Here is a 22,436-nt window from a genome sequence, read left to right as displayed (position 1 = left end):
TTTCAGCTATTAGAACCAAATGCTGATGCAGAGATTCGTCCTCATATTTCTGTACTCACCACAAGAGTTTCTCACAAAGAGCTTGGATCCAAACGATTCAACAAGTTTTCTATGTGGAAATCACTGAACAGAGCTATAGCCGGCTTGATCCACGTAGCCAGATCCTTTAGAGCCACACCTACAGGATCAGATCACTGCAAAGGTTGGCATTACTGTCACAAGGCCCATACAGTGGATGAGCTCACACAGGCCAGAGACGTTATCATCCGTTGTATCCAACAAGAGGTTTATACTCAAGAATTTGAACTCATCCAAAATCAAAAGAGTGTTCCTAAAGACAGTTCCCTCAAGAGGCTTGACCCCTTCATAGATGCTAATGGACTGTTGAGAGTTGGGGGACGTATTTCAAATGCAAAGTTCGAGAGTAAAGAATGTAATCCCATAATACTTCCAAGCAATCACATTGCATCTTTACTTGTGCAACACTACCATGAGAAGACTAAACATCAGGGACGTTTGTTCACTGAAGGAGCTTTACGTACAGCTGGATTTTGGGTAGTGGGAGCGAAAAGACTTGTGAGTTGTCTTATTTTCAAATGTGTCACTTGCAAAAAACTACGTGGTATGTTTCAGTCACAGAAGATGGCTAACCTCCCTGCGGACCGACTCAGTATAGAACCTCCCTTTACTAATGTTGGTCTTGACGTGTTTGGTCCCTGGTCTGTCACCACACGGCACACTAGAGGAGGCCAGGCAAACAGCAAACGCTGGGCAGTCATATTTACATGCATGAGTATCAGGGCTGTGCATATAGAAGTTATCGAGTCTTTAGACACATCCAGCTTTATAAATGCTCTCAGACGTTTCATCTCCATCAGAGGCCCAGTTAAACTAATCCGCTCTGATAGAGGTACCAACTTCGTTGGGGCCTGCAAAGAACTGCATATCCCCTCAAACATTGACAGTGACCATGTAGAGAGATATCTTGCCGCCCAAGACTGTAAATGGACATTCAACCCCCCACATGCGTCTCACATGGGAGGCTCTTGGGAGCGTATGATTGGCATAGCTCGCCGGATCCTTGATTCTGTTTTTCTACAGCTGGGAACTTCGAGGCTCACCCATGAAACCCTCTCAACCTTCATGGCCGAAGTAGTGGCGATCATGAACGCCAGACCTTTGACTTCAATATCCAGTGATCCAGAAGATCCCTTCTTGCTCACCCCTTCCACTCTTCTCACCCAAAAAGTCGGTACAGCATCGGCTCCTCCTGGAGAATTTAGTGCTAAAGACTTGTACAAGTGTCAGTGGAGACGAGTGCAGACTCTAGCAGATACCTTCTGGGATAAATGGAGAAAACAATACATCTCTACTCTACATGTCCGGAATAAATGGCAAACCAGCAAACCCAACATGGAAGTAGGTAATGTTGTTCTTGTCAAAGACTCTCAGTCAAGAAGAAATGACTGGCCTTTGGGACTGATAACCAAGGTGTTCCCAAGTGAAGATGGGAAAGTCAGAAAAGTGGAGGTCAAGGTCTGCAGACAACAGGAGCCCAAACTCTTCCTCAGACCCGTTACTGAACTGGTTTTGTTGCTCTCTCCAGGGGTGATTTAATGTGGTATCCTTTAGATACCAGACGGGGAGTGTCATGCCTTTAGCAATTTGTTCTTTGTTAATTAGGCATTATTAGTATGCCTTATCAGTTTGTAATTCTCTGTTCATTGTGTAACTGCTCCATCTAGTGGCTGTTTGTATACACTGCATCTTTTCACAGTAGAAGTTTGACCCATTTCAGCTTCCATAGCTTGTAGCCTATGAACTCTGATTACATCATCAGCCCTGCTCATAGCAGCCATTTCCTCATCACAGACTCCATTCCTGTGGTATGCTGGTAGGATCCAGCCCTCACATTCAGGTTCACAATAGCATCGTCGGTACGTCTACACACATGTCTATATCTTATGCATCTGTGTTTTATGTAACCTACATGTCTTACATGTGTTTATATGTGCATTGCCTTACTGTAATGTATAATATGCTTTGTCACATGGCAGACAGTGTTACTAAGCGCCTTATTTTCTGTTCCTCAGTTTCACCTCTTATATCTTTGCAATAAAGACAAAGTTGGACGTTGCTTCTTTGTCAACTCATTGCCGAGAAAGGTTTAGCTGTCTGTCAAGCTATGTACCTTCACACATAAGGAGGACAGAACACTTATAGAGGGGTCACCTCCACTCCCACCAAGGGGGACAGAAATATATGACTCCTCGGGGGAGGGGTTTTGGCCCCTTTGATTTTGCAGTAACATTGATTGCAGATTTAGTCCTGTAGAACATCTGGTATATGGATACAAAGCCCCCCAGCTGGGAGTAAAGGGTGGAAATGGCTGGTGACCCCCAGATTTGGGCAATGATGTCATCACTATAAATGGATAAAACCCGCGCTATGTGTAACAACTCCAAACCTACAAAAACCTTCTAGCGGACTGCTGCTGTAACAAAGGGAAGGATTCCCTGTCATCTAGAAGAGCATTATGTGTCACAGCGCTGTCCTATTGTGTGTGCACAGAAATCATCACAAATACACTACAAATATGTGGAGACATTCAGAGATAAAGAGCTCGGGGCTCCAAATCCTATTCTCTGCACATCCACTGCTTCCACTTTACACCCACTTCATTGGTCTTATGGGGTTTATCAATAAATGAAGGAAACTGAACCGTGTGCAAATCATCCACAACATAAAGTGCTTTGTGCTCAAGATGCTGCTCCCTGCACATCCACTGCTTCCACTTTACACCCACTTCATTCATCTCATCAGATTTGCTGCTATAGGAAATCATTTAAAATGATGGTAAAAACAATTCTGCAGCTAATTGGCCACTAGGATTACTTTTACATGAAAGCCGACCCCCAGCTAATAAACCAGCACTAGAATGGTGCCTGTAGCTGCAAGCATCCTCCCGGTATAACCACTCCAAGTCCAGCGACGTTCCAGTACATTGCTGGTCCATGTTGGACATATATGTACCAGCAGAGAACACGGACATACGATGAATCGGGTCTGCGGACCAATATGACTGCAATTCATTCTTTTCTGTAATGTCCATGTTGGGGGTTCGGCCCAATAAGTTTTATTTCATAAACGGTGACAGAGTTCCATGTGAATTGTGTGACAAGAGCTGAATTTGGGTGTCGCCATGTATTGTGGGGTATAAATTGCCTTGGCCCACAATTGGTACAAATCTTCTGTGAAGAACAGTGGAGGGGCTGAACACTAGTGCTGGCAGTGACCGGGCCGATCCGGCTAACACTGAGTATTGGGGACACTATACAAAGCCGGCACTAGTATAGTTCTGTTCATGATCAATATATTGATCCGTACAAACACTATACTAGTAATGGCGGTGATCAGCGACCTATAGCGTGAGTGCGACAGTGTGCGGCCAATCTAACGCCAGCTGACCCTGGCTGGGAGGGGCTTACTGACCCTGACACTGTGTGATGTCACTAGTGGCAGGAATACAGTGATCAGTGAAACATTCTATATACTGACACTGTACTAATGGCACTGGCTGGGTGATAAGGTGTGGTCATGGTTCCCTACCTACACGGGATGGGGAATAAGGTGTGGTCATGGTTCCCTACCTACACGGGATGGGGAATAAGGTGTGGTCATGGTTCCCTACCTACACGGGATGGGTGATAAGGTGTGGTCATGGTTCCCTACCTACACGGGATGGGGAATAAGGTGTGGTCATGGTTCCCTACCTACACGGGATGGGAAATAAGGTGTGGTCATGGTTCCCTACCTACACGGGATGGGGAATAAGGTGTGGTCATGGTTCCCTACCTACACGGGATGGGTGATAAGGTGTGGTCATGGTTCCCTACCTACACGGGATGGGTGATAAGGTGTGGTCATGGTTCCCTACCTACACGGGATGGGTGATAAGGTGTGGTCATGGTTCCCTACCTACACGGGATGGGGAATAAGGTGTGGTCATGGTTCCCTACCTACACGGGATAGGGAATAAGGTGTGGTCATGGTTCCCTACCTACACGGGATGAGTGATAAGGTGTGGTCATGGTTCCCTACCTACACGGGATGGGGAATAAGGTGTGGTCATGGTTCCCTACCTACACGGGATGAGGAATAAGGTGTGGTCATGGTTCCCTACATACACGGGATGGGTGATAAGGTGTGGTCATGGTTCCCTACCTACACGGGATGGGGAATAAGGTGTGGTCATGGTTCCCTACCTACACGGGATGGGGAATAAGGTGTGGTCATGGTTCCCTACCTACACGGGATGGGGAATAAGGTGTGGTCATGGTTCCCTACCTACACGGGATGGGGAATAACACTCATGATAAATAATGACACAAACATTATTGATGATATACTGGAGAGGAACTCTAAGGACATGGGGGTGCTAAATACTGAGACCAGAGCTATTAGAGAACAGCGGGAGATGCCAGAATTAGCTATGGAAAGCATGAGTGCTGCTCTGACAGGTCTGTGTGAGATGACAGAGGACATCTATCAGTCAGAGATACGCCAGTAGGAGGAGCTCGAGCGGCAGCGCAATGACGTCATATCCGGCGTCGACGCCATCTTGGTGCACCCGGATATATCCACACGTGCAGTACACCCATGCTGTAGTAGAACTAATGCTGTGAAAACATCTACAGATGTGAGTAGATCCAAGTCTTTATATTTTAACAATAAAAGGTTTCACACTATATCGGATTTTCTTACTTTATTGGGGACGAGTTTGGAAGGTCATTGGCCCTGAGAAGCAGGAGAGTTCAGGGGAGACCCGGTACAGAGGAGGAGAGAGTCCCAACATTACTACTAACAAGGAAGCTTTCCTGTGGAACAGCAATACTGCAAGGCTCATTGGCCCTGTGGGGCCGGGGCAGGAAGGTTAGGGGGCTCCCCAGCCACTGCGGATTGTCACTGATTGGTTGCACACCTGCATGAAGATCATAATTATTATCATGAATTGATTGTTTCCATTAAGGACACTTTATTATTGTGTTGTGCATGCCGCACACTATGAAGGGGTTTATGCCCCCATGTAGCATGTATTGAGGGACACAAGGACTATTGCACTTTATAGGCCATCTGGAATATTGGGGTTCTATTTACTTCTATACACTTATGTGTTTCTATCACATCCTTGTAAGAGTTTTCTATATGTGCTCACATCAGTTTATTTGTATTATTCCATTATATTTGTCCATGTGATATTATTGTCTAGCGCTGCACTACCTATATATTCATCTCAGCCCCCCTGACCACATTGTGACCCCTCTGGCTATCACACCTGAGCTGCTAAGCAGCTTCTGACCAACCATTAGGGTGTAGATCCCCCTGGCTGAACTAGGAGGGCGCTACAATGTATAATCTTCTACCTCAAAAGTCCAATTTTACTAGACATACAAAAAGTATATGTGAGATAGAAGGAATCACTCTCCTGTGGGAACACTTCAAACATTAGAGCTCCCCCTAGCTGCAGCCTGGTAATGACATTACTAGGAGGTCTGTTCATTTATCTGCTCCATACTTCCCGTCTTTATATAATTTAACATAACATAATACAATAGAATAGAATATATTATATCTCCTGACATTTAGGGGTCTATTCATAAAAACCTTTGTCTAGCAGAGCGCTCAGTGACAAAGCATGTACATTCCTTCTGTGTGAATGGGAAACCATTTAAAATGAATTTTGACTTAAAATGGAAAATGTTGCCTTTTGTTAGAATTTCTATGAGGAAGATCATATTTTCATCGTTTCCCCGGGTTGAACCATGGGAGTTATTATATCAAATAATAGACAAGGGTCATTTTCAAGTCTCAAGTCCCGCATGAGACACACTTTTCCCCAACTGAAGTATTTAGTTCTGTGTATAGAGAAGGAATGGAAGCCGGGACCCCTCAGTGCAGGAACAAGGGGGGGGGGGGGGTGATTACAAACACCAAATAATCCCGTGGTGGTCCCCACATCCTCTAGTCTAGCTGAGATGTCATTGTTCTGCCAACGAGAAGGATGAACAAGTGGAAGAGACGCGGTATATAGAAGTATTCTCTACGTTTCTGCACACACAGGGGCCATTATTCCAAGCTGAGGGATTCTGGGAGAGCTCGGGAATAAACGTCACAATGGAAGAGTTTCTGTACTCCAATGTAATGAGGACAAGAGAAGTTCCACATCATGGATTATACACTGTGTCACGGATAAAATGCACGCCCACGACGACTAGCTAACCAAGGCGTGGTCCGCCCGTGACTTGGGGTAAAGAGGGAATGAGGGGGACTTTCAACATATAAGACTGGTCAGGATACCCTTTCACAGCCCGCACTACCTCTGGCCACCACTAGAGGGAGACTCCACTCCAGCTGGCTGACCACACACAGGCAGATATGAATCTTATATACAATCTGGTGCACGCTAAGGATTGAGGAGCAGTCTAGCAATTGGCATACCCTTCTAGGATTCCTCCAGCTATCCTACAAGCTAGAACCCCGGTGTTAATCACTCTTCAACTGTCCACAGACCCCCACATTAGACACACAACACACGGTAGCTTGCCACCACCCAACAGTTTGTCCACAGACTGGTCTACTGGGCCACCACACACACACAGATCTCCGTCTGGCAGATCTATGTTACAATCTGCAGGCAATCTGCCAACACACAGTACAATTGCATACAGATTGGCGATGAACGTAGACCGAGCACATAGACTCTACAATACAACAATCTCTCCGGAGATATGAGCCCGAGCTTAGTACACAGAAGTCACTTATTCATTTTATGATTTAATATCCCAAAAGTGGGCAATGTATTAAATATGTACAAAGAAAAAAAAGTTGCAGAAAATACAAAAAGACACACAATTGGCTATTCACAATAAAATAAAAGGGAATAAAAACAGAAATAAAACTTTTACCAAGATTTATCCTGAGACTGGAGCAAGTCAGAGAAAGTCCGTGATTCGCCAGTCACATGGAACCGGCTCCGTACAAATCACTCCGTCCATATCTCAGGGTCCTCAATTTATTGAAATATGGATGTGGGCTGCACATTAGCCCTTGGCCAATCAACCCTGGGGGGTGTTCCTGTAGCAGCCCATTGGATGTTCTGGGTTCTGAAGTGCCCAGAGCTGAATGGGCCAGGAATAGTTTGGATCACTTGGTCAGCGATAGAATTTCCGACACCAGTGTGTTAGTCCGAACACAACAGAACCAATCGCTGTTCAGCTGTTGCAATCAGGCACCATATAACTGTTTCCTGTGTTTCTCTGGAATTCCACAGGGGCTACAAATAGTTTTACATGCAGATGTAGCCTACAGTGTGTCCAATCAGAAGGAAGTATTTTCATCTCTCTGCAACAAATATTTTAGCTTTTATGAGAGATGAAATACATTCCTTTGATTTGTGGATATAAATCAAAGCTGACAGACACTTTCAGAGCCTTCTCAAGGTCTCCTGCTGACTCTTGTAGCCGAAATGACTAGGATTCTTCTTCTAGGTTCAAGAAGGTGGCAAACTCTGGCTACATAGGTGACAACATTGTATTGGCATCCAGGTGACACCTCTAGCCTAGAAGCTGCTCTGTCCTTTCAGATGCTAATTGGTGAACATATGTCTCTGACCGAATACTGAACACTTATCTGTAATAACATGGAATGAAACTAGATTCACAATTACATATTTCTACTGATCACCTCACATCTCAGCTACCCAACCCTTACATTTATGTTACACACTGCTCCAAAAAATGAAAGGAACACTTTGAAAACCCATCAGATCTCAATGAGGAAAAATCTCCTGCTGGATCTTTATACTGACATGGGCTGGGTAATGTGTTAGCAATGTAAGGATGCCCCATTGTTTAATGGAAATGAAAATGATCGACCTACAGAGAACTGAATTCAAAGGCACCCCAAAAATCAAGAAAAATGATGCAGCAGGCGAGTCCATTTTACCGAAATTTAATTGCAGCAACTCAGAATGGTCCTCGGTAGATTGTATGGCCCCCATATGCTTGCATGCATGCCTGACAATGTTGAGGCATGCTCTTAATGAGACCATGGATGGTGTCCTGGGGGATTTCATCCCAGATCTGGACCAGGGCATCACTGTGCTCCTGGACAGTCTAAAGTGCAACCGGGCAGCTTGGGTGAATCTAAACATGACATCCCAGAGGTGTTCTATTGGATTTAGGTCAGGCCAGCATGGGGGCCATTCAGTGGTATTAATTCCTTCATCCTTCAGAAACTGCCTGCACACTTTTGCCACATGAGGCCGGGTATTGTCGTGCACCAGGAGGAACCAAGGACCCAATGCACCAGGAGGAACCCAGGACCCAATGCACCAGGAGGAACCCAGGACCCACTGCACCAGTGTAGGGTCTGAAAATGGGTCCAAAGATTTCATCCCAATACCTAATGGCAGTCAGGGGGCCATTGTCTAGCCTGTAGAGGTCTGTGCGTCCCTCCATGAATATGCCTCCCCAGACCATCAGTGACCCACCACCAAAACTGTCATTCTGAATGATGTTAAAGGCAGCAGAATGTTCTCCACGGCTTCTCCAGACCCTTTCATGTCTGTCACATGTGCTCAGGGGGAACTTGCTCTCATCTGTGAAAAACACAGGGCACCAGTGGTGGACCTGACAATTCTGGTGTTCAATTGCAAATGTCAATCCAGCTCTATGGTGCTGGGTAGTGAGCACAGGGCCCACTAGACGATGTTGGGCCCTCAGGCCACCCTCATGAAGTTCCTCCTTGCACAAAGGAGCATATACGGTTCTGCTGGTGGGTTAAGGAACTTCTACGGCCCTTTCCAGCTCTCCTAGAGTAACTGCCTGTCTCCTGGAATCACCTCCATGCTCTTGTCTCCTGGAATCTTCCCCATGCTCATCTCCTGGAATCTCCTCCATGCTCTTGTCTCCTGGAATCTCCTCCATGCTCTTGTCTCCTGGAATCTCCTCCATGCTCTTGTCTCCTGGAATCTCCTCCATGCTCTTGTCTCCTGGAATCTCCTCCATGCTCTTGCTGGGAGACACAGCAAACCTTCTTGCAATGGCAAGTGTTGAAGTGCCATCGTGGAGGAGTTGGACTACCTGTGCAACCTCTGTATGGTCCAGGTATAACCTCATGCTACCAGTAGTGACACTGACCCGAGCCAAAAGAAAAACTAGTGAAGAACAGTCAGTAAAGATGAGTAGGGAAAAAAATGTCAGTGGCTTCCACCTGTAAATTCCTGTTTTGAGGGTTGTCTCATTGTTGCCCATCTAGTGCACCTGTTGTTAATTTCATTAACACCAAAGCAGCTGAAACTGATTAACAATCCCCTCTGCGACTTCCCTGACCAGATCAATATCTCAGGAGTCTCATTGACTTGATGCTGGACTCTGATTAATAAGTCTTTCTTTCATTTTTTGAGCCGTGTATTATGAATGCTAACTCTACAAAGCTGCAGATCTGTGAGAGTTCTTTTCTGGATTCTTCTGTTTATAGATTACTGAGACCTTTACAGTAAGATGTGCATTTCCTCATGTAATGTTCTATTTGTGTGTTTTGTTTTTTATGTTTCCCTTCCCTCCACCCATCAACCAATAAGTTTGGAGACCACTGCTCTAGTGGGACCAGGGAAAAGAAAGAAGAGATGCAGCAGAGCACAGCACTGGATCAAGAATAAACTCAGAGTAAACGGATCCACCTTGCATTAGAGTGGAAATCCAGCTGTGATGACATTTGCGTGCTGCTGCCCAGAATCTCTGGCGAGAAGGGGGAGTACTTTGGTCCACAGACACACTCCTGGGATGGATTACTGCTACCCAGCCTAACCAGAGGGATACCACCTACCAGGAGCTCATAGGGGGACCCCTAGTGGAAGAGGACCATCAGCCTCATACCCAACAGAGGGAGGACCACCCACTATCAGATGACATCGGGATTATTTATACACAAAACCGCATTTATTATGTGCGTCCAGTGAGTGCGCATTGCCTTATCACTACCACACGGGTACCGGATCTCTAAGTCACCTGAGCACTTATATCTTTATATTGATTTGCTGGACTATCTTCTTCGGCTTTTGAACTTTTATTTATATATATTTACAATTTAATAAGGATTTATTTTCATTTCTTAACACACATTGGTTTTAACATCGAGCGCTGCACTTTATATATACATTGCTATTTCCTAGGGTGATATTGGTACCTTTTTTGTGCATAGCAGCTTGTTACCTATATACTTAGGCGCTTGTACTACTTACTGCATACATTTTTGTTTTTTCTGTTGGTTGGACTGGATGGATTGGTGTCTTTTTTCCATCCAGATGAACTCTGTAACTATGTAACAAGGTGACTCCAGTAACACTGCTGAGACTCATTTCGTTTTGGTGAAAAGGTACAAAAATGAACCTCCATGTTTCCATATATTTCAGATTATATGAAAAGACGTGATGGGGATAAAATACCAGATTGTCTCATAAGAATGCAGGACGTATATTATGGTATGTTTGTGGATTTGTAATCCCATGATATATATTTAGTGTGTTGGAGTTTATCGGTATTGTTAGGAATATTGTATGCATGCTACCAAAGCCGTAATCAATCAGTAGATCAGTATACAAATTATTCTTTTATTATCTCTCCTCTGTGTGTACAACTATTATTCTAATCGCTTTATGTAATCCAACCTCCTGATAGTTACAATTCTCCATTTAATCACTGTTACACCAAAACGTAATGATTGTAAATGAGGAATAATATCTACTCTCCAAGGCATTCTATAGATTTCACAAGGGCCAATCTGTTATAGTGAAATATTCATTTTTCCTGATCACAGATTAGTTACTTCTGTCCCCAAATAAACTCAGACCAGACAATTCTTATCCAAAGATGACACACAGTGGCCATGGGAGGTAATGCTTGAGTAAACATGGGTTAGAGAATCAGATTCCCCAATCACAGAGGAGGTTCCACCTCCTGGTCAGGTTTATTCAGATTTGATGAGTGTATAAGTCATAACTAGATAAAACCGGCAGGAACATTCCCAACGGGAGGACCATTTATACAGCCATCTGGAAGGTAGACATCATCTCAGACTCAGATCATCTAAAGACACTCATCAACTGAAAAAAAGACACCATTTTGTGGAAGCTCAATCCCAACCGTTAATTGGGAGCCATCTTTGAGTCTGATCATCAGTTCTCCAAAAAGATCACCTGATACTTGGAGGGTAATTATATATTCTCTGTTGATTTTGCTTGCTTAGACTAGTAAGTCAATTGCTACATTCCTTTGTGTAACATAATAACTCTCCCCATGATAACATCACTTCAAGTTAAGTCATTTATCAAAAATGTTCCTGTTCTTAGGCCATACTGGTGGACTATTCTGCATAGTTTATTCCTTCTGCAGGAGACAGATTATTGTCCGTTTTTATTGGTTATGATGTTTACAGGGAGACTAATTATTGAATTTAATTCACTCTATTTTAGAATTTTTACAGAAACATCTTAGTGTCAGTGTAAATCACAATCTGACTATTATTTATGGTGTTTGTAAGTGACTTATGTAAATAAATATTGATTTTCATACTCTGCAGTCTATACCTACACAGATCTTGTTTAAGTTCTTAAAGAAGTTTTCAGATTAAGTTATTTTTATAAATCATTTTTTGTATTGCAGACACTGATTAAAACCAAAAATACCTAATTTGGCCTTTAGATGACGCTAAGAATCCTAGCAATTAGCACCATCTAGTGTCCAAAGTGTCAGGGAACACCTGAACAATTGATTTAGTCAGCTAAATCAATTGTTCAGGTGTTCCCTGACAATTTGGACACTAGATGGTGCTAATTGCTAGGATACTTAGCGTCATCTAAAGGCCAAATGAGGTATTTTTGGTTTTAAATCAATGGTTGGTTTAACTCTGTGGTTTTATGTAATTTATATCTTCAATGTTTGAAAATGTATGATCCCAGGTATTTGTACGAAATTACCCCTAACATAGTAAACTAAGGGGTCTATGCAAAAAATATATTGGGGGAGGTGACAAGCATGTGTCCAGCTGTGACAAATTCTGGCCATATTTTAATAAACTCAGTGATTTCCTATAATTATCAGCTCCCTCTAGTGGCCGTAATGATGTATTACTTCCAAAATACCTCAATCAGGAAAAAAAAGTTTAATTCCGCATTATGACCACTAGATGGAGCCAATGATCATAGGAAATCACTGTATGAAAAGACCAACATCTGACATGGCTGAATGAATGCTGGTCATAGTAGTTCATCTATTCTCTAAGTGGGGTGGTATCTATTGGGCCAATCTCTTTTACAAACCACACATAATATTGCCCTTCAAAGTGAAAACAGAAACGATTTGCAGAAAATCAAAGAGTAGAAATATTTTCCGATGGATCCCCTCTACCCAGACCCCATATGTAGACATAGAACAACAAGCTGTGTTCCCTCTCGTGCCACACTCCTCCAACCACCCAAACCCACACAGAAGCCAAGGGAAATAATGAGAGGAAAGTTCCCCCATAGTTTGGGGAGGAGTTCTCCTTCCCTCCTGATGGGGGATGGGAGAAGGATGGACTGAAGACAGAGAGACGCTTCGGGGTCACCACTGTTCTGTAGAGCCTTGAAATGAAGGACATCAACTTCAGAAGTTCTTGTTGTCTGTGTAAAGTTCCCCGATAACGAGATCTGGGCTCTCCCGGCTTCTAGCTCTGTAACCCGCTATATCATTATCAGGAAACACAACTCCGACACCCAAGAAGGGCTGAAGTTGTGTCCTTCATTTCCAGGATCTACTGACCACTCTGCACCCCGACATTTACTGCACTTCATCCATGTCTTTGGGGGCCTCTCATCTCCTTATCAACTGTTTCTTCCATGATGAAGATCAGCCATGGAGTATATCTGAGGTGTATATCAGGGTGTGCTTCTTCCCCACATGAGAGCTGAGATGTCCAGCAACATTCATCTAGAAGACATTTCCCGCACTCAAGGCACTAATACACCTCCAGGGTTGTGTGAGACCCCTGATGTACAGGAAGACGACTGCAGTGAGGAACAATTCCCTCACTCAGGACAGGAAAGAGGCTTCTTCCCCATGTGAGATCTCTGATGTTTGTATGAATGGGACTTGTCTGAAAAACATTTCCCACAAACAGAACAGGAATACGGCTTTTCCCCTGTGTGAGATCTCTGATGTGTGTAAAGATTGGACTTCCATGAAAAACATTTCCCGCACTCAGAACAGGAATACAGCTTCTCCGTGTGAGATCTCTGATGTTTGTAAAGATCTAACTTATGTGAAAAACATTTTCCACACTCAGGAAAGGATTATGGCTTCTCCCCCGTGTGAGATATCTGATGTTTGGAAAGATTGGACTTCTCTGAAAAACATTTCCCACACTCACGACAGGAATATGGCCTTTTCCCCCGTGTGAGATTTCTGATGTTTGGAAAGACTGGACTTCTGTGAAAAACATTTCCCGCACTCAGGACAGGAATACGGCTTCTCCCCCGTGTGCAATCTATGATGTATGTAAAGATTGGACTTTTGTGAAAAACACTTCCCACACTCAGAACAGGAATACGGCTTCTCCCCCGTGTGACATCTCTGATGTGTGTAAAGTTTGGACTTCTCTGAAAAACATTTCCCGCACTCAGGACAGGAATATGGCTTCTCCCCCGTGTGACATCTTCGATGTGTGTAAAGTTGTGACGTACTAGAAAAAGATTTCCCGCACTCAGGACAGGCATACGGCTTCTCCCCCGTGTGAGATCTCTGATGTTTGGAAAGATAGGACTTTTCTGAAAAAAATTTCCTGCACTCAGCACAGGAATAAGGCTTTTCCCCTGTGTGAGATTTCTGATGTTTGGAAAGACTGAACTTCTCTGAAAAACATTTCCCGCACTCAGGACAGGAATACGGCTTCTCCCCCGTGTGCGATCTCTGATGTATGTAAAGATTGGACTTTTGTGAAAAACATTTCCCGCACTCTGGACAGGAATACGGTTTCTCCCCCGTGTGACATCTCTGATGTGTATAAAGTTTGGACTTCTCTGAAAAACGTTTCCCGCACTCAGGACAGGAATATGGCTTCTCCCCCGTGTGCGATCTCTGATGTGTGTAAAGATTAGACTTCTGTGAAAAACATTTCCCGCACTCAGGACAGGAATATGGCTTCTCCCCCGTGTGCGATCTCTGATGTCTGTAAAGATTGAACTTTTGTGAAAAACATTTCCCACAGTCAGGACAGGAAAATGTCTTCTCCCCTGTGTGAGATCTTCGATGTGTGTAAAGATGTGACTTATTAGAAAAAGATTTCCCGCACTCAGCACAGGAATATGGCTTCTCCCCCGTGTGAGATTTCTGATGTTTGGAAAGACTGGACTTCTCTGAAAAACAGTTCCCGCACTCTGGACAGGAATATGGCTTTTCCCCTGTGTGAGATCTCTGATGCACATTAAGATGGGATTTATAACAGAAACACTTCCCACACTCCCTACATGAGAACCTCTTCCCTGTTGGAAGGCCGGCCCAGTCCCACACAGTCTGAGGTTCCTCAGGATACGAGGAATCCGATGGTCCATCTACACTGGGTGGTGCCGGATGGACATTGGAGGGAGCCGGGTTTTCTCCTGGACTATACTGTGTGATGTCCTCATCTTCTACTTTCCAGTCTGGAGACAAAGTGAGACAATCCTCGGAGGTTTTCCTCATCTCCCGGCCATGGACTAAAATACAAAGACAAAGAGGATTACTAGACAGGAGCTGATTGGTTCCCCCAAACAGGACTCCGCCCACATCAGGCAGCATGGTCTCTGAGGAGCTTACAATTCCACCCTCAAGGGAACTAGGAAATGGCTCCTCTGATCTCCTACCAGGTCATTTCTTTATTCATGGACCTTAGTCAGAGAGTGAGGAAACAACCAGAACTGTCTTTTATAGGAGGGACAGTGATGAGGGGATTATAGGACGAGGGTCCCCACCCCCTCTATCACTCATCGCCATCTTCCCAACACAAGAAGTACTGCACTTCCTTATTTAGTCCATGATTTAGTCATGAAGAACAGCGGGGCTGAGCCCCACCAGAGGTCAGAGAGTGAGGATGGGGGGAGAACAACCAAGATGAAGACTGGACTGATCCTGAAGACCACCATCATTGGGGTATTGACTCCGCCCTCATTATCACTTTCTGTTTAAAGGTCCAAAGTTGGAGGATGTGATCACATTATTATCACCATGTAAAAGTCTGTGCTCCAATCACATCATCCGATATAAAATGTCCAGCTGGGAGGAAATGGGTGTAACAAAAGAGAATCCATATTATGTGTATATATAGCAGTGGGGGGAGGGGGAGAGCAGAAGTCAGGAGTATGTAATGTACAACACAGAGTATATAGTGCAGGGGTCAGGACTATGTAATGCACAACATAGAGTATATAGTGCAGGGGTCAGGAGTATGTAATGTACAACATAGAGTATATAGTGCAGGGGTCAGGAGTATGTAATGTACAACATGGAGTATATAGTGCAGGGGTCAGGAGGATGTAATGTACAACATTGAGTATATAGTGCAGGGGTCAGGAGTATGTCATGTACAACATAGAGTATATAGTGCAGGGGTCAGCAGTATGCAATGTACAACATAGAGTATATAGTGCAGGGGTCAGGAGTATGTAATGTACAACATAGAGTATATAGTGCAGGAATCAGGAGTATGTAATGTACAACAAAGATTATATACTGCAGGGGTCAGGAGTATGTAATGTACAACATAGAGTATATAGTGCAGGGGTCAGGAGTATGTAATGTACAACATAGAGTATATAGTGCAGGGGTCAGGAGTATGTAACGTACAACACAGAGTATATAGTGCAGGGGTCAGGAGTATGTAACGTACAACATAGAGTATATAGTGCAGGGGTCAGGAGTATGTAACGTACAACATAGAGTATATAGAGCAGGGGTCAGGAGTATGTAACGTACAACATGGAGTATATAGTGCAGGGGTCAGGAGTATGTAAAGTACAACATGCAACATAGAGTATATAGAGCAGGGGTCAGGAGTATGTAACGTACAACATGGAGTATATAGTGCAGGGGTCAGGAGTATGTAAAGTACAACATGGAGTATATAGTGCAGGGGTCAGGAGTATGTAATGTACAACACAGAGTATATAGTGCAGGGGTCAGGAGTATGTAATGGACAACATGGGGTATATAGTGCAGGGGTCAGGTATATGTAACATGCAATATACTATATAATATACAGTATAAGGGTCAGGAATCAAATTATGGGTATATAGAGGAAGTTTAAATGTTTACTGTAGACAAGTTGCAGAGATCCCACACTGCTGCCTCCCATCTCCTGAGACTGCACTCAGTGACTTGGATCTGAGACTATACAGACATATCCCTCCACCCGGCACAGCCAGCAGACAAGCAGATCATGCTAGATCCGGCCATTGGTAAGAACCCCAAGACACATGCCCCAAGTGCCTAGGTAGAGCAACACCTATGAAGAAGATGAATATGTTGCTGCCAGCTGAACCCCAGAATCAATATAAATCCAGTCTAGATACATAAATTGTGTCCCATGTGCTGATATTGCAGTGGTTGCTCTACTCTGGACCAATCAGAGAGCAGTATTGTCACGATCAGAGGAGAAGACCACCTGGGACTGTAAACTCAGGATCTATAGTGGGCCAGTGGAAACAACTAAACAGGTGTACCTGGGTACCGGTCCTCACATATACAGGAGCAGTGTGACCGCACACAAGAGTCGCAGGATCTAAGGGGCCATCCGGTCTTCACCAGAGCCACTGGAGGGGTGGATGTTGTGCTGCATGGCAGCCCCCAGGTTGTGGCTCTCTAACACACCCGTGCAGGCACAGTGCAACCGAATAGCATGCTGGAAGGACACGCGGTACACACAGGATACCAGGAACCAAGGTCACCTACTGCAGCAACCTAGGAAGGGGCTCCGGGGGAGAGGATGCAGGGAACACGTGTAAAGTGCAGGAGAGGGAGGGATGCTGAGCAATGGTGCAGAGAGAGACTCAGCAAGATGGAAAGGGCTGCAGGCAAACAACAGGAAACAATGCTGAGAAGGACACACACAGCAACAGGAAATGAGGGGATCCACGGACAGAAACCAAAGGGAATATAACTGCACAGCCAGAGGGAAAACACAGAGAACAAAGACAGGATCCAACAGCACACAGAATATGGGAATACTCAAGCAGCAGTGAACACCACAGGAACCAGAGGGGTGCGGCTTCCACATGAAGACACGTTGCTGGAACACGAATACACAGGTACAAAGACTTGATAATACCTAGGTTCAGGGGGGATAGGCAGGAACCCGAGCAACACGGACAGGAGGCAAAACCCGGTGCTGGATCAATGTGAAGGGAAGCGTGACATGTATGGGTGGAGGAATGGATTTAGTGTTCATGACCCACCTGTGCTGATCTCTGTAGGAGTGTCCTCCTCTATAAATGTCCCCGTTATTCCATCCTCCTCCATAGACTGCTGATCATCCCTCACATACGCCTCTTCTTCTTCTGCTTTCACCTCAACTTTTATATCTATCAGATCTTCACTCTAAACCAACAAAATGATAGAAGAGGTTCTCTGTAAAATATAAGGTCACATAAAAAATCCATATATTGTCCCAAGTCCATGCTCTCCGCCCCACCAACCTTGTAATGGTGAGGGATGGTGTGACCTTCCTGTGTGGAATCCCGGGAATACAGAGGACGGGGACATCTCTCTGGTGGGTTCCTGGTATTAGGTGGCTCCATCATATCCTTGTGTCCTTCTGAAAACTCCTCCATCACTCCATACTCCTCATCCTCCTCTTTATACTCTTCTTTAACATCAATATTATCATCCCCGAGGATTCCACTCTGAAAGATATAATAAAACATTCATTGTAACAAACATGCTGTGTATAAATCACAACTACCAATAATTGTCATCATCTACCTGATGATGGTGAGGGATGGTGTGACCTTCCTGTGTGGAATCCCGGGAATACAGAGGACGGGGACATCTCTCTGGTGGGTTCCTGTAGCTGGATGACTCCACCATGGTGTCCTGGTACAGATCTTTGTGCCCTTTTAGAAGCTCTGACTCCTCCATCCCCCCATCCTCATCCTCCTCCTCTTTTATCTCTTCTTTAACCTCAACTTTAGGATCTCTCAGGTTTCCACTCTGAATATATAATAAAATGACATTAATGGTAACAATGCAGATAATGTACAGATCCTAATGATACTATCAGTGATTGTTCCTCATCTACCTGATGATGGTGAGGGATGGTGTGACCTTCCTGTGTGGAATCCCGGGAATACAGAGGACGGGGACATCTCTCTGGTGGGTTCCCATGACTGGATCCATCTGTAGGAAACACACACACTGACTGAATCCATTGTTTCTATGTGTTTATCAGATGATGGGGGATCTAGGTGGATCCTCCGTACTGCTCTCTCCTTTACAATAAAGTCTCCTCTTACCCGGTGATGTGAGGGGCGGCTGATTGTCCATCATGACGTCCTTGTAGAGATCCTTGTGTCCTTCTAAATATTGATATGTATCATCAACATGTGTGTATCATCATCTGCTGGAGATAAAAAAACATCACAGTGACAATGGAGGAAGAGGACAGACATGACGGGGGTTACTGGGTGTAAATAGAACATAACATCTTATTACCTCCTCTGCTGCCAAATCCACCAATGTCTCCGATCTGCTTCACACCATATGGAACTTCCTGTCTTTATACCAGATGACTTCCTGTCTGTTCCTGACATCACTTCCTATCAGTACCTGACATCACTTCCTGACTGTACCTGACATCACTTCCTATCTGTATTCCATAGAGAAGTCCTGTCTGGGTAGTAGAAATGAGATCCCCATCTTGTGGAGTTTAGAGGAACTGCAGCCCCGATAAACGTCCCCTAACCTCTTGCCGAACAGCCACTGCATTAAAATGGTGGCAGGGTGGCACGGCTTTTTTTTAAAACGTGCTCCACACTCCCAAGGTTTTTCTCGGGCAGGGGGGGTGTACGCACGCCCCCGCCAACTCGCGGCTGTCACCATTTGATCCCCGAGGGATCAATCATTCAGTTTCAGCCAGTGATGTCCGGCTGAAATCGGATGATCGGTCCCTGTCCTATCCTGTCCTTTGTTGACAGTTACACAGGACAGGATATGATGTCATTCTTCTCTGCCTGGGCACATTCCTTCCCAGAGAGAGAAGACATACAAATCGTAAGTAAAACAGCACATACCCACAGTTAGAACACACCTAGGTCACATTTAACCCCCTGATCGGCCCCCCAGTTAACCCCTTCACTGCCCTGTCACCAGTGTCATTGATTACAGTGAACAGATTTTTACTGATCACTGTATTAGTGTCACTGGTGACTTCCGATAGTGTTAGCGCCAGTTAGCGCCCCTCCCAGATAGCGTCAGATTGCCGCTAGTACACCAGTAATCACATTTGACCCCTTTATTGCCAGGAACACGCTCACTTGCACTCTAAACCTCCATTGCTAGTATAGTGTCTGAGCGGATCAATATCTTTGATCAGATTAGCGCTATACCAGTGTTCACACTACTATAGTATCCCCAAAAATGCAGCGTTAGCGGGATCAGCCCTGACACCTGCCAGCACCTGCCTTTATCCCCTACGCCCCCCCTTCTGCCCCAGCAAGTGCAGTGTCAGTAGATAACTGTCACTTGATATATTACACACAAAACCGCAGTGTTGGCAGAATCAGGCCTGATCTCTGTTAGCACTTGTCGGTAAATTTTCCGTAGCGGTTCAAGCAGTCCCTGACAGCCAGGCGCTCTTTTTCCCGTGAGTCGCACTAGGTACCTATAAATTTAGTGGCCAAAATGTCCAAGCAAAGGTACTCTAGTGACGAGGCCTACAGGATTCTGAGCATGTCAGATGAGAGCGAAAGGGAAGACTCCCTGACAGAATCAGGCTCAGAATACGAATCTGTAGACAGCAGCGGCACCCTGACAGATCACTCAGATGACGGAGAAGAGGTCCCTGCTAAGGTCAGGTGTACCCAACCCCGTTTCTCAGGTTCTGAGGTGATACAAACGCATGATGACTCTCATATGCAGCAGAGTGCCAGTACTAGTGCCGCACTACCTTTTGGTGAAATGGCGAGCACCAGCTGCCTAGTACATCCTGGTCTTTCACATACCAGCACTGCAGTATCCCTTGGTGACATGGCGAGTCCCATAAGTGCAGTACAAGCTGGTGGGGTGGTGAGCACAAGTAGTGTCCCGCTGCCACCAAAAATTTGCACACAGGCCCGTAGAGCCCCTAGTATCCTTCCGGATGTGCTTGCAAATCCTGATTGGCAGCCCACAAATTCTGCAGCACCCGTACTTCCCCAATTCACTGCCCAACCCAGAATTCAGGTGGAAACAGCAAATTTAACTCCTCCCCTTGATTTTTTGGAGCTGTTTTTCACGGAAGAGCTCTATGCATTGATTGTGGATCAAAGCATTTTATATGCACAACAGTTTATCACCACCAACCCAAATTCAAACCTTGCCGGACTGTTTGCATGGAAACCTATTACAGTTTCTGAATTTAAGTTTTTTTTGGGCCTAAGCCTCCATATGGGCATTAATAAGAAAAATTAATTGCGGTTGTATTTGTCCACAGACCCGATTCATCATATGCCGTGTTCTCTGCTGCCATGGCCAGGCATAGATATGAGAATATAATGCGATTTACGCATTTCAATGACAATACACTCTGTCATCCTTGGGGTGACCCTGAATTTGACCGGCTCTACAAAATTTGTCCCCTTGTAAATCACCTTAACCAAAAATGTGCAGATATCTATACTCCCCAGCAAAAAAATCTGTGTTGATGAGTCCCTCATTAATTTTTTAGGCCACCTTGCATTCAAACTATTTCTCCCCAATAAGCTGGCCAGATATGGGGTCAAACCTGTATATCAGACCTGTGATTTGGGGGGTTGGTGCTATCCTGGTATTTCAGGGCCCCCGAAACTGATAGGTAGTGAGGAAGTGAAATGAGGAAGTTATGCACCTTCAGGCTTTCAAAGGGATCATTGGATTTCAGGCTCCCTGTTATGGAGTGCCTGCTCCTTGTCCAAACCCCCCCGGTGCCTGTGTCTTTCCTGTGTCCCCTCACCCTCTCCTCATCCTGTTGCAGCCTTTGAAGATGGGCTGCACAGGATGAGGGGGGTCACCTCACCCCCCTGCCCCTCGTCACCTCCTCACATCCTCACGCAGCCTGTGAAGGCAGGCTGCGCAGGATGAGAAGGAAGTGACCCCTGTGGCGGACCTCACACCTCTATGGACATATAGACAGAGAGAAGTGACACCCCACTGAGGGATTCTGGTGCGGGGCCGCTAACCCGGCGCTGCACACCCCTGGTGAGTGCAGTGCAGGGCACGAGAGTTTCCCGCGACTGCACTCTCAGACAGACAAAAGCTCTCAAGAGTGTGGCCCCTGTCAAGGGGTGTGCCTCATTGCCCGGCAACACGGCGTTGGGCTGGCCATTGCCGGGGCAACCTGGAAGCATCCCACACAGCTTTTAAAAGGCCAGCTTGAGACCAGGCTTGCTCTCTTCCTCCCGCTGCTGTCCCTGGGACCACCGTGGTCATGGGAGGTCTGGGTGGGGCCCGGGCCTCTGCAGGCATCCCCACTGTGTGCTCTGCATGAGCCCCCTCACCACAGGTCAGACCCCACGGCTATGACTCCTGCTGCTGTCCCTTGGGCCACTGCGGTTGTGGGAGGTCCGGGCGGGGCCCGGGCCTCTGCAGGCATCCCTGCTGAGCGCTCTGCATGAGCCCCCTCCTCAAAGGTCAGACCCCATGGCCATGACTCCCGCTACTGTTCCTGGCTGCTACGAGGACCCCTGCTGCTGACTGCTGGGCACTGGAGAAGCTGGCCACTGTGAGGGCCGCCGTCTGTTGCTGAGGGTCCCTGGGAAGCTGTCCTGTCTGCAGATAACTGGGTCCCTGGGAAGCCATCCCATCTGCTGATCATCGGGCCCCTGGGAAGCCATCCTGTCTGCTGATCGTTGGGCCCCTGGGAAGCTATACTGCCTGCTGACCGCTTTGTTCCCTGGAAGCTGCCTGCTGCTGAGCATCTGCAAGTCGCCTATCCCTCTGCAAGCCGCCTGCTGTTGAGCACCTGCAAGACACCTATCGTAAGTGTCCCTAGAAGCCATGAACTGTCCCTGTTGTGTGCACTGACCACCCGTGTCCTGAACTGTCCCTGTTGTGCGCACAAACTACCCGTGTCCTGAACTGTCTCTGTTGTGTGCACCGACCACCCGTGTCCTAAACTGTCCCTGTTGTGCGCAC

The 22,436-nt window shown here is 45.8% G+C and overlaps 1 protein-coding gene across 1 annotated transcript in view; it reads right to left on the bottom strand.

Annotated features, from left to right (window-relative positions):
- LOC149441232 (uncharacterized) overlaps nt 1-22,436 on the bottom strand; it is a 151,390-nt gene that overhangs the window by 12,298 nt on the left and 116,656 nt on the right. Inside the window, exons 4-5 of the mRNA XM_089657608.1 lie at nt 13,468-14,387; nt 5,702-5,708 (exon numbers count right to left, since the gene is read on the bottom strand). Coding sequence (XP_089513734.1) covers nt 5,702-5,708; nt 13,468-14,387 — 927 coding nt within the window. The remainder of the gene's footprint in view (nt 1-5,701; nt 5,709-13,467; nt 14,388-22,436) is intronic.

The sequence above is a fragment of the Staurois parvus genome, unplaced genomic scaffold (assembly GCF_062004578.1).
Source record: "Staurois parvus isolate SC_StPar_1 unplaced genomic scaffold, SC_StPar_1.0 ptg001011l, whole genome shotgun sequence".
Lineage (NCBI taxonomy): Eukaryota > Metazoa > Chordata > Amphibia > Anura > Ranidae > Staurois > Staurois parvus.
Note: the sequence above shows the minus strand (reverse complement) of the source record. Positions and strands in the feature narration are given on the sequence as shown.